General features: G+C 53.1%; 1 protein-coding gene across 1 annotated transcript; it reads right to left on the reverse strand.

The window, feature by feature from the left end:
• Positions 1-2,361: 2,361 nt before the first annotated feature.
• On the reverse strand, positions 2,362-10,334 carry MYPOP (Myb related transcription factor, partner of profilin). The gene is made up of 2 exons (XM_015100607.3): positions 8,978-10,334; positions 2,362-3,678 (listed from the first exon to the last, which is right to left on the reverse strand). Exons 1-2 carry the CDS (start codon positions 9,474-9,476, stop codon positions 2,963-2,965), a joined length of 1,215 nt encoding a protein of 404 aa, XP_014956093.2. The 5' UTR covers positions 9,477-10,334; the 3' UTR covers positions 2,362-2,962.
• Between the last annotated feature and the right edge of the window lie 1,544 nt (positions 10,335-11,878).

The following is an 11,878-nucleotide window of genomic DNA, read 5'->3' on the forward strand; positions in this document are numbered from 1 at the left end:
CTTGCCTTCTCTGAGATTCAGTTCCCCGCCCTTCAAAAGGTGGGCCGGCTACCGGTTACTGAAGGCAGCAGTTCGTGGGACGGGGGCGGAGGGGCCTTAACTGGAAGGTTTCAGGGTAGGGGGGCGGACAGGAAGCTGGCGACTCAAGCGTTGGGTAGGGCTGTCCACTTGGCACTTCGTCTTGCCTAGAATCTTGGATATCAGATTCTTGACTGGGGCAAGCGAAAACCGGAGAGAAGAGAGGACTCAAGGTCTCCGCGTCAGTTGCTTTATCTGCCAAAGGGAGTGGTCGAATGCCCCTGTTCCAGTTCAGCCGGCGCGCTCTGGTCTCCAAAGGGTTACACTGTCAGTTTCTGCGCACCCCGCAGAACTTCACTACAATTCCCGAAATGCTCCGCGGGGCCGACAAACCGACGCACTTCCGCCGCCTGAGAGGTTGATTGAGGCCTTCACGATTCCCGCTGTCTGTCCACAACCCACCCCCCACCTCAATTTCTGGGGTTTCGGAGCGCCCGGTTGAGAGGAGCTCTCGACCTCGACGGCTCACTAATTTGGAAGGAGAAAATGAGGCCAGAGATAGCAAGAGTTGGAAGTGGGGCATAGTTTCTGTGGAGAGCGAGAACCAGACCTCGTTTTTCCAACCTTGAGTGCTTACTACCTGATAGGCAAAAGCAGGCTTTTGGGACCCTCGTGCTTCCCGGCGATGGAACGCTGCAGGGCATGCTTGGAGAAGGGGGCATGTGGAGGAGAGACAGGTTTCCAGATTCTAACCTACATCAGCCTCTTTTCTCTAGGCCTGGGTCTGTTGTTCTCCAGTCGCTAAGCCTTGTTTGACTCTTTGGCTACCCCATGGATTGTAGGCCGCCAGGCTGTTCGAAGAAGTAGGCATGAAGACTGGAGTGGGTTGCCATTTCCTTCTCCAGGGAACCTTCCTGACCCAGGCAGGCATCGAACCTACATCTCCTTCATTGGCAGGCAGATTTCTTTACCACTGAGCCACCAGGGAAGCCCGGGTCTCTGTTGTGCTCCAAGTATCGTAATAACTTGCCGGGGTTGCATTCATTAGCAGTTTTCAGACTAATCAGGGAGCGCCTGCTTCCCCTCTCCATCCTGTTGCAGCCATAGCAGGTCTGTTTCTGTTAACCCAAACTTCAGTCTCGATGCACAATTCTGTTGACCACTGTTATCATTAACATTTTTCTTGAAGTTAACTCCTATGGAAAAAGGCTATTTACTTCTGCCTTATCCTACGTGGTATTATGTGCATAATTACAGGTTTTAAGTACTAGGTTCATTTTTACAAAATAAAACTATGTGCATATGAAGCCATTAAAAAGGCCATCTATGTATCATGTAAAATCATCTTTGGGTTATTCTTCAGTAAATATTAGAGTGGGATTCAAGAGTTCCAGCCAGACCGGTGAACTGCATTGGGCCCTGACAAATTTAGGGCAAGCCTCTAAACCTTCTCAGGAAAAAATGGAGACTCTGGCTTTTCATTGGGTACCTTCAGGTTAAAATGCACATTGCTATCAATGCTGAACATGGACCTGGCATAGAAAAGGAGCACCATAAATGAAAGTTGTTTTTAAGCTCCTGTTACTTCAAAGACAACCTGTGATGGGCAATGCTGAGGACGCTGACTAAGATAGCTCAGGCCTTGCCTTGACAAGGCTCACCTGGAGGCAGACATTCAATTTAAATGTACTCAAATGATTGTTTAACTCCCTTTCTTTTATAACTGCTGGGGGAGAAAGGAAGTGTCGGGAAAGGCTTTCCTTGAGGGGGTGATATTTGAGCTGTGACCTGAAGGATGAATAGGATGTAGTTGTAGCCAGTAAAAGACAGCTAAATCTTTATGCCCATATTACAGATGAGGACAATAAAGGCCGGTAGTTACACAGCTGGCCGGGCAGCACCAGGGCTTGAACCAGGTCTGAGTCCAGGGTGATGGCTATTACCTACTTAGCTACCAGGTTCTGCAGCCAGTTTGGGAGTAGAAAAGAGAACCAGCTCCCCAACTTCATTAAACTGTAGGGGAAGCAGGCTTTAAATAGATAAAGGCATGTGTTCATTTAGGGACCACAGGATGCTGAGGGAAAATCTAAGCAGCAGACCCATCCTAGCCCAGAAAAAGGAATCCAAGACGTCCTCCTAGAGATCACATTTAGCAGGGGGTGTCTGAAGGATGAAAAAAATAGGGTAAGATTTCAACACAGGACTTGATGGCTTTAAGGAAAAAAAAAAAAGTCTAGAAAACTACCAGCCTCCAACTTCAAGGGGTTGTCACCTACCCACAGAAAGATGGGGCTGGTATAGGTGGTGCAATTCCAGGCCTGTCTCAGGCAGAGCCCCAAGTAATTGTATTAAAAAATAAGTTTATTGATATCTAGTCGCCACTGGGGAGAACGGAGCGGGTTAAGCTCTGGAGGTCAGAGACCTGCAGTGGGAGGCAGAAGGCTCAACCTCCATCTCCCCAGTGAGAACGCCACCCCCTCCTCCCTAGGGAACAAACTGCAGTCTCCTCTTCATCCTGATTTGTCTTGCAGCCCCCACCCCCTCCAAAGTCTGGGCTGGGGAGGTGGGTCAGTTCTCTTCAAGTCAAGGCCAGGAGTTGTTGGGGGCAGGGGCGTGGGGTAGTGCAGGTTTCCCTCCGCAACCCCCCATATTATTATGTTATATAATAAATAACATAAAATCCATGGCTTAGAAGTTGGGGTTGGGGGAAGCAGCCAGGCAGACAGCGCTGTACTGGAGAAAGGGCTGGGGGCCCATCCAGGAGGCCTCCCCGCCCTAGAATCAGGCACTAACTAGTACAGGGGGTGGGGTGCGTGTGCCCCTGCAGCAGGGAGCCGGGGTGCAGCTGGGAAGGGAAGGTGCATTGCCCTCCTCCACAGGGCTAAGGTTGGGGAGGAGGTGCAGGCAAAAGGTGCGCAGACAAGCTCGAACCCCATGGCAGATTTCAGGGACATTTCCATCGCCCCCGCCTCTTCCGTGTAGGGAAACTTTTCCTCCTTTTGTGTGGGGGGGAGTCATGGGGTGGGAGAGGGGCAGGGGGTGGCCGGGGGGCTCCCTCCTCGCTCCTTGGGGCAATGATCACCCCCCTGGCTGCCACCACCGCCCCATCCACCACGGCTGCCACCACGGACACCGGCTCTGGGGTGACCTCCACCTTGGGGGAGGGTGGGGGCAAGATGGGCCTGGGGGGCGGGGGTGGGGGCGGGGGCGGGGGCAGAGGTGGGGGCAGTGGGTCAGCAGGCGTTCCCGGCAGAAGGGGCAGCAGGGCACTGAGGGCCTCGCTCAGTTTGGCCAGTCCCTGGCGCAGGGTGCCCGCCAGCTCCCGGATGGCATTGGCAGTCTCCTGCTGAGCCCGCAGGAAGTCCAGGGAGGGGTCTGGGGCCGAGGGTGGAGGCAGCGGAGGGCGTGGGGGGCTGGGGGGCGAGGGTGCCACTTGGGCTTGCTGCAGTGGCTGGGGGGGTGAGGGTGGTGGCGGCGGTGGTGGAGGAGCTGAGGGTGGTGGAGACAAGGCCAGGCGGGGCAACTGGACGGTCTGCAGGGCTGGAGGGGGCGAGGACTCACGCTCCTTAGGTGGCTGGCAGCCCCCTTCCTGGGGATTGCAGGAGGCTCTGGCCCAAGGCTCTGGGCTGCTGGAGCCCCCCTTGCTGTGGGCTGGTGTGTCTGTGGAGAGAGAGATGTAGGTAAGACGAGCGGGACCTGTAATGCTGTCATGATTTCCCCTTTCCACCTCCCACCCAGCCTGGCCCCAAAGTCAGCTTTTGGAAACCTAAGTCGGATCATGCCTTGGAGCAGAAGCCCCATGACCCAAGGGGGAGAAACAATATATTTAACAATAACCTGGTGGCCGATGCCAGCCTTAATGGAAACTGGGTCTTGGAGGTCTCCTGTTGAGCCAGGTAGCTCTGCTCTCATTCAGAGTTAAGAACCAACATTCTAGAAGGCTCTGAACTATCCAGACAGAACCATCTCTGGCCACATCCCTGGATACTGGGGAGAAGAAGGGAGGGGGTAGGAGGGCCTGGAAGAGAGGAGAGGTGGCTGGAGCAGAAAAGGGGGACTTCTGGAGGAATCGGGGGTCTCTCCAACAAGGATGGCAGTCTCAGTTCTGGCCTGTGCCAGGTCAACCGCAAGCCTGCGGGGCTCCTCCGCCTCTTCTCACCTGGGATGCCATTCATGCTCGTGGACACGAAAAGTCTGCATGCACAGGCTCCCAGATTTCCCAAACCTCTCTCTCCGGCTGTGTATATCCCTCCAATAATCCCATCCAATAATGCCTCCAACTCACTTGCTTGATCTGAGCTCCCAGTTCTCCCCTATACCTGCTCCTCCCTCAGCCACCCCCATCTAGATTATGGCAGCTCCATCCTTCTAGCTGCTTGGGATAAAATAAAAAAGTCACTCTTTCTCTTTCCCAAGACACCACTCGTGTACAAATAACCCTTTGTTCAACATCTGTCTGGCTCCACGACCCCCATCCTGGTCCAACCGCCATCATCTCCCCACCTGGGATTATTCACTGGGCTCCCAGCCCCACCTCCACCCCTGAAGAGTCTGTTCTCCACCAGCAGCCCTCAAGGGTCCAGCTAAAATACAGGACAGTTATGCTACAGGAAAGTAGCTACTCACAAAGGACCTCATTATCATTCATTTACATGGAATGTCCAAAAAGAACAATCTTATAGTCAGAAAGTGGATTAGTGGTTGCCCAGGGCTGGGCAGAGATGGAGGGACATGGCGGGGTTGATGGCTAAGAGGTATAGGGTTCCTTTTTGGAGTGATGAAAATTTCTAAAATGGACTGTAGGGATGGTTGTGCAAGTCTATGAATATACTAAAAGCCCCTGAATTGTACACTTATTAAATCACTGGGTTGTATGGTCTGAGAATTCTCCCTCAATAAAGGTACAAGTGAGATCTGTCTTTTACCTGCTCAAAACCCTCCTGTGGCTATTTTCTCACAGTAAAAGCAAAGTTCTCAGGTCCCCACGATCTGCCTCCATTGCCTCCCTAACCTCACGTCTCACTCCTTCTCTCTCGTTCCTTTGGTTCCAGCCACATTGACCTCCGTGTAGGTCCTCATACAGTTTTTGTTTAAATTTTGGCCACACTGGGCGGCATGTGGGATCTTAGTTTCCCAACCAGGGATCAAATCCGTGCTCCCTGCGTTGGAAGTATGGAGTCCCAACTACTGGACCACCAGATAAGTCCCAGATCCTCATACACTGTAGACCCACTCCTGCCCCAGGGCCTTTGCACTTGCTTCTCAGTCAGCCTGGAAAAGATCTTCCCCCAGTCACCTGCCAGGCTCCCTCCCTCACCTCCTTAGGCTTCTGGCTCAAACCTGTCTCCTTGGGAAGAACATCCACAACCCTCTGTCTGAAGCAGCTCTGTCCTTTTCTCTCTCCTAACCATCCCTGATTTGTTTTATAGCACTTATCTCCACCTGGCATGGGATCGCTCTGTGTTTGTGGTCTGTCTCCTCCTCCTTATGTCAGCTCCATCAGGCAGGGCTTTGTTTTGTTCACTGCTGTTTACCCAGCGCCTAGAACAATGTCCAGCACAAAATTTTGTCTTTAATGAGAAAAGAACCAGGGCTTCCTAGGAGTCAGTACTGACTGGGCACCAGGCCCCAAGTCCTGGTAGCAACCCTCCCACAGCTCCCAGCACCCAAGGGGGACAGTCCAAGACTTTCTCTAGGGCTATAAAGTCTCAGCTTTTGCCCCTTTCTATTCTTCTTCTTTGCCTCAAGCCCAGTGTACACACTGTTCCCTCCACCAGGATCACCACCCCCTCCATCCTCTTAGGCCAGGCAGCCTGGACAGGTGGGAGAGGCTGGCATAGCACCAATAACCACAGCTAAAGGTGGTTGGACATCTTCCTGGCCAGCCCTGAGTGAAGTGGCTAAGTTCTCCTCTTCTGTTATTTCACTGAGTCCTCCCAGCCAGTCACTGGGGTAGGTGCTATCATTATTAGCCCATTCTGTAGATGAGCTGACTTGAGGCCCAGAGAAGTGTCACAGAGCTGGTGAATGGGAAAAGAAGTCTTTGAACCTAGGTAGGTTTCAGAGCCTACGCTTTTAACCATCCCTTGGGCCAGTGCTATGGGATCCACGGTGGCAAGTCTTCTTCATAAAGCACATGGGAATTGCAGGAAATAATATACGACTCCTAGACTCTTCTAGTCTAGAAAGATCCCCTGGAGGAGGGCATGGCAACCCACTCCACTATTCTTGGCTGGAGAAGGCCATGGACAGAGGAGCCTGGAGGGTTACAGTCCATAGCGTCACAGAGAGTCAGACACGACTAAAGTGGCTTAGCACAAGCACAAAAATAACAGAAAGGGGCCCAGCCTTCACGCTCACAGGGCTATGGAAGGACCACTAGGAGAGTTAAAAATCAGAGTTATTTGCAACCTTTGGGCCTCAGTTTTCCCACCTGTAAATGGATGCCTGTGAACACAGGACCAAGTAATCCTGTACCAGAACATCTCCCCAAGGGTGGTTACAGATGTTAAGTGAATCACCATGGGTACACGGTGTAGGCCAGTGCCTGGCACACAGTTAAGGTCTCAATGTTGTTATTGTTACTGTTCTTTCATTCAAATATTAGGTCACAAGATAAATGATCCTTATCTGTCCTTCCAGTGTCAGAAAAGATTCCTCAGGCTGCCCCAGGCTCTGCTCCTATGCTTCAGAGCAGTTCCTCTTTTAAGAGTTTTACACAGTGGGTAATCTCGGTGTGAGATTCTAATCAAGGATACTTTAAGCACATACCTGCCTCAGGGCCTCTGTACCCGCTGTTCCCTCCAGCTGGAGTACTCTTCCTCCAGATATGCACTTGGCCCAGTCTCTATTGCTCAAATTTCACCTCCAGAGAAGCCCTTCCTGACTCCCCTGTCTACCGCGGCCATCCCCCTCCCATTACTCACTATCCTCTTAATGTGCTTTGTCTTACCTCTTTTACCACTTTTTCATGTAATTTGAGAGTTTGCTTTGAGGGTTACTTCTTTGTGGTTTGTCTACCATAGCTAGAACGTCAGTTTCATACGGAAAGGAAAAATTGTCTTTTTCTCCCTAGTATTCGCAGCACCTACCATGGTGCCTGTTGAATGAATGAATGAATGGAGGGGTTGCACAGCTTTTGAAGTAATAAGTTTGCCATCTTTGTGCTGGTTCAATGGGGCCATTTCACAGAAACACTGACGCTTGCTTCATACTGAGGACAAGGGTCCCAAGTGATTGTGTCTTTCTCCTGCTTAAGACACTGTCTGCCTCCCAGATGCCGTCAAGATAAAATCCAAAGTCCTGACCTTTATTTACAAACCATGTGTGATCCAGTTCCTGCACACTCATTAACTCTCAGTCAATATTAATTGTCATTGTTGTGTGGTGTTGTTGTGGGCTTCCCAGGTGGCTCAGCAGTGAAGAATCTGCCTGCAATGCAGGAGCCATGGGTTTGATCCCTGGGTCAGGAAGATTCCCTGGAGAAGGAAATGGTAACCCCCTCCAGTGTTCTGGCCTGGGAAATCCCATGGACAGAGGAGCCTGGCAGGCTACAGTCCATGGGGTTGCCAAAGAGCTGGACTTGACTTAGCAACAAACAAACAAACAAAAACAATATACATATACAACATGTATATATCAGGCCGTCTAGTCCAGAGCATAAGTGAAGTTCACGGACTTAACTTGAGTTGGACACAACCTGTATTCAAGTTCTTACTGCTTACTTGCTGTGTATCTTGGGTGAGTGAATGCACCTCTTGAAATTATAATACATGATCCTGAGATGCCTTATTGGATCACGTGTCCCCTCTTTCTCTAAACCCTGTAGTGGCTCCCCACAGTACTTAAGATAAAACTGAACTCCTTATCTCAGCCTAAAGGAACTGCATGGTTTGACCTTTGCTGACCTCTTTGCCTCATCTCAAAAACATGTTCTTTTTTCCTTCCTCTCCTCTCAGAAGGCAACATCTCTCAGTTTCCTAAAGCAGCGAAGCTCTCTTGCCTCCAAACCACTATACATGCTCTTCCTTCTTCAGGAACACTTTTCCAGCTCTTTTTCATCCTTGCTCTATCTCAACTCTGATGCCTCCTACTCCGGGAAGCCCTCCTTGACTGCCCAGGCTGGATCAGGTACCTCCCCCTCCCCACCGCAGAACTCCCACCACCCAGTCCTGCCTGCTCTGAGTCATCGCTGTCTGTGCATGGATCTGTCTCCCCCACTGAACTGTGAGTCCAGAAGGGAAGACCCAAGGATGTCTCAGTCACACCTCTGTCCCCAACCCTCGGGGGCAGTTGCCTGGGGAATAGCTGTAGAAAAAAATCATCATTCAGAGTCAAGGCTGCATGGGAAGTTTTGTACTCCACTCTCCCAGGTTCCTCTACTCTGGGCATGACCTTGGGAAAATTACCAAACCTCCCTGAGTCTTTGATTTACAAAATGGTGAAACAATTCCTACTTAACAGTGTTGGTAATTGTATCTGGAACTAACAAGGAGGCAATGTGCTAAGCAATTTACACATATTAGCCCATTTAATTTGCCCAGCAGCCCTGTGAGGTGGGGACAATCTTTTATTCCCATTTCACAGATGCAGAAACTGATGAGCAGTAACTTATCCCAAATGACACAGCTGAGTGGCAAAGTAGTAACTGGAGCCCAAACCGTCTGCCTCCGGAATCACTCCCTGCACTACAATTATAGTGAAAATCGTGGGCGAGCTGATGATCCCAGCTGTGCATTTCTGGAGCCAGATCTCCTAGGTCTGGGTTCCATTCTTGTCTCTGACAGTCACTACACTTTTCTGAACCTCAGTCTCTATAGATGTAAAATGGGGATTATAGCAGCATGCCCTTCACATGGTTGTAGTGAGGAGCTGAAGCGCCATAGAAAGGGCTCGGAACAGCGCCAGACACAAAGTAGAATTCGGTTGCTTTTGCTAAGGTGATGCTGAAGGAACTCACCCGCGCGTCGATCCTCCCTGCGATCCTCAGACAGCACATACCGTTGGGCGCAGGCACTCGGGGCTGGCGGCTGTGAGGAGGCAGCCGCGGGGGGCTGCTCGGCCCCTGCACTAGCTCCTGACCCCGCTACACCCGGTCCCAGGATGGCAAAAATGGTCTCCTCCTCAGCGGAGAAAGAGTCTTCGGCGGCAGGCCCGGCGCCCTGCGTGGAGTGCGGCACGCGGGCCAGCTTCTCTTTGGTGCGGCGCTTGAAATCGTTCCAGCGCTTCTGCACCTCCTGGCCCGTGCGCTTCCAGCTGGTGATGCCGTTGATCTTGGCGGCGATGCCGTCCCACACTCGCCGCCGCTCGGCCACGCTCACCCGACGGCTCTGAGCGCCGTAGAGCTGCGGGTAGTGGGCGCGCACCTCGCGGATCAGGATCTGGTTCTCTTCGAACGAGAAGCGCGGCTTGCGCAGCCGGGTGGTCTCTTCCGCTTCGCCCGCCGCCGCCGAGGCCATGGCGCCCCCCGACGCCGCCGTCCGGCCGCCTGGCGCATGGGGGGCGCCGGCGCTGCGGGCACAGGGCGCATGGCGCTGGCAAGGGGTTCAGCGGCCCCGCGCCTCCCGCCCCACCCCGGCCGCCCCGACACCGGCTCCCGGGTCCCCGAGGACTGGGTTGGGGGCGAAGGGCAGACGGAGGAGACGGGCCGCGGGGGGCCGTCAGAGTGCCTAAGAATAGATGACACCGACTGAGCGCTAGTCTCGCGCCAGGCGCGGCGCAAAGTGCCAGGCCAGGGAGTTGATGAAAATGGGGGGAGGGTCTGGAGGAGTGGAGGGAAATGAGGAAGAGCGGAAGAAGAGGGGGTGTCTGCGGCATTTAGAGAACTGGAGGCATAGAAGAGTGGGAAATGCAAGGAGAATGAGGGTGTCTCGGGGGTCGATGAAACACGAGGGTGATGGGGATAAGGAGATCCTCAAAAGGAGATGCAGCAAGAAGGGGGAGAACTGGATCAGTGGAGCGCTCTGGGGGTTCGGGGGTAATCGAACGTCTGCAAGACCAATAATAGAAGTGGTCCTTAGAAGGGCAGTCCAGAAATAATGGTGAGTTGGAGGCTCCTAGGACAGTGGAGGAGCCGGGAATATAAACTCTTAGGGATTAAGATCTGCGGGGATTGTGGGGGCTCTGGGGATTGCCACGAATCAAGGGGAGCCTTGAGGGTTATGGGGGTGCGGGACTGGCTCGCGGGGCAACGGGGGTTAGGGGAGACTCCAGGAAGAGTGAGGGTCACGGAGGGTGGGGACTGAGTCGAGCCGCGGATCACTCACCGGCGCCGCCGCAGCCCCCGCCTGCCCGTCGGTCAAGGTTCGGGCTTCTGCGGCCTCTTCCCTCCCCCTGCCGGCTCTCTCCCTCCCCTTCTGGGCCCCGCCCCCGGCCGCCCCGCGAGCCAAGGCGCAGGCGCACCTAGCGCCGGTCGGTCCCCCAACGCCCTTACAGCTTCGGTTTCACGCCCCCCGCCCTAGCGCAAGCGCAGAATTGCCCTCCTTCGGCCTCCGTCAGCGGGCTGCAGTTGCGCAGGCGCAAGGTTAGCGCGGCGCTCGTCCCCTAGCTCCCTGATACCACCAGGGCGCACGCGCAAAACCCTCATACGCATGCGTGCCTCTCTGCCCGCTAGGCTCGGTACCCAGACTCTGTCTCCTGCGCAGGCGTAGCAATCCTTGGAGGATCAGGGAGGGGCCGTCGCGAGCGATGGTACTGCGTAGCTTCATAGCGTTTCGGACAATCTTCCAGCCCACTCAACCCTCTAACTTTGTCTGTGTGTCTCTTAGAGAAAGGGGAGAGAGATGGTGCTGGTAGCTCTTTGTTTCTATGACAACTGTGTGGGTGGGGTGGGGAGCGTCAGAAAACTAGGTTTGCAGCCTCACATACCCGTCCGTGCGCGGGGCTGCTAAAAATCTGCAAACCACCTATTACCCGTAGGGGCGGGGCACCCAGGGGATATTCCGCTCCAGGCGGGTGCAGTAACCATAGTAACTCATCTACCTTCAAGCCCTGCCTAGGGGGACCCTGTCCACTTACGTCACGACTGACACGCGGGGAGGCAGATCAGAGTGAGAGCTTCTTGGCTTAGTAAGGGGTGATCCCGGCACAGACACGACTTTAAGCAAATGCATGGAGGCAGAAATGAAGCTAGAACACGGGTTCTAGCTGAGAGGCAGGATGATGGAGTTAAGTCTACGCCGAGAAATTTGTAGCTTACATCCTGCTGGAGTCCTCAAAGTCATTCAACAAACAGTGCTTCACTGATCATTCAAACAAATGTTTATTGAGCGCCTGCACAATTCTAGGTGCAGTGAATACAAAAGACAAAATTTTATACCTTCATGGAGTTCACTTTTTACTGGGGAGAGTGAGACAATTAGCAAAATAAGATATATAAGTGAAAAAGTGGTAAGTACTATGAAATAAATACAAGTGGGCAAAGGGGTTGGGCAGTGTGGTGTGCGTGTGTGTGTCTGTCTAATTTTAAAATAAGGTGGTTGGGGGAGGCCTCTCTGAGAAGGTGACATTTGAGTAGACACATGAAGGAGGTGAGGGGACAAGTGCAGTCAGAGGTAAGACTAGTGGGAGGCTAGCGGACTGGAGAGGAGGGAGCCAGCAGGCAGGGTAGGGTGAGGAGACAGAGGTTTCCAGGGTCTTGTGGGTCACTGTAAAGATTTTGGGTTTTACAGGAGGTGAGAGCCATGAGCAGAGGAAGGACATGATCTGACTGGTATTAATGGTAGAAACTGACTTTAGGGAGCATGAGTGGAAGCTGAGGCCCCATGAAGAGGTAGTGGCTCAGGTGAGAGGTAGTAGTGGCTCCAACCAAGGCAGTAGCTGCTGAGATGAGCTGAAGTGGAATTGGGTAGAGGAAGTGAGA

Source organism: Ovis aries, chromosome 14 (assembly GCF_016772045.2).
Source record: "Ovis aries strain OAR_USU_Benz2616 breed Rambouillet chromosome 14, ARS-UI_Ramb_v3.0, whole genome shotgun sequence".
NCBI classification, from domain to species: Eukaryota; Metazoa; Chordata; class Mammalia; order Artiodactyla; family Bovidae; genus Ovis; species Ovis aries.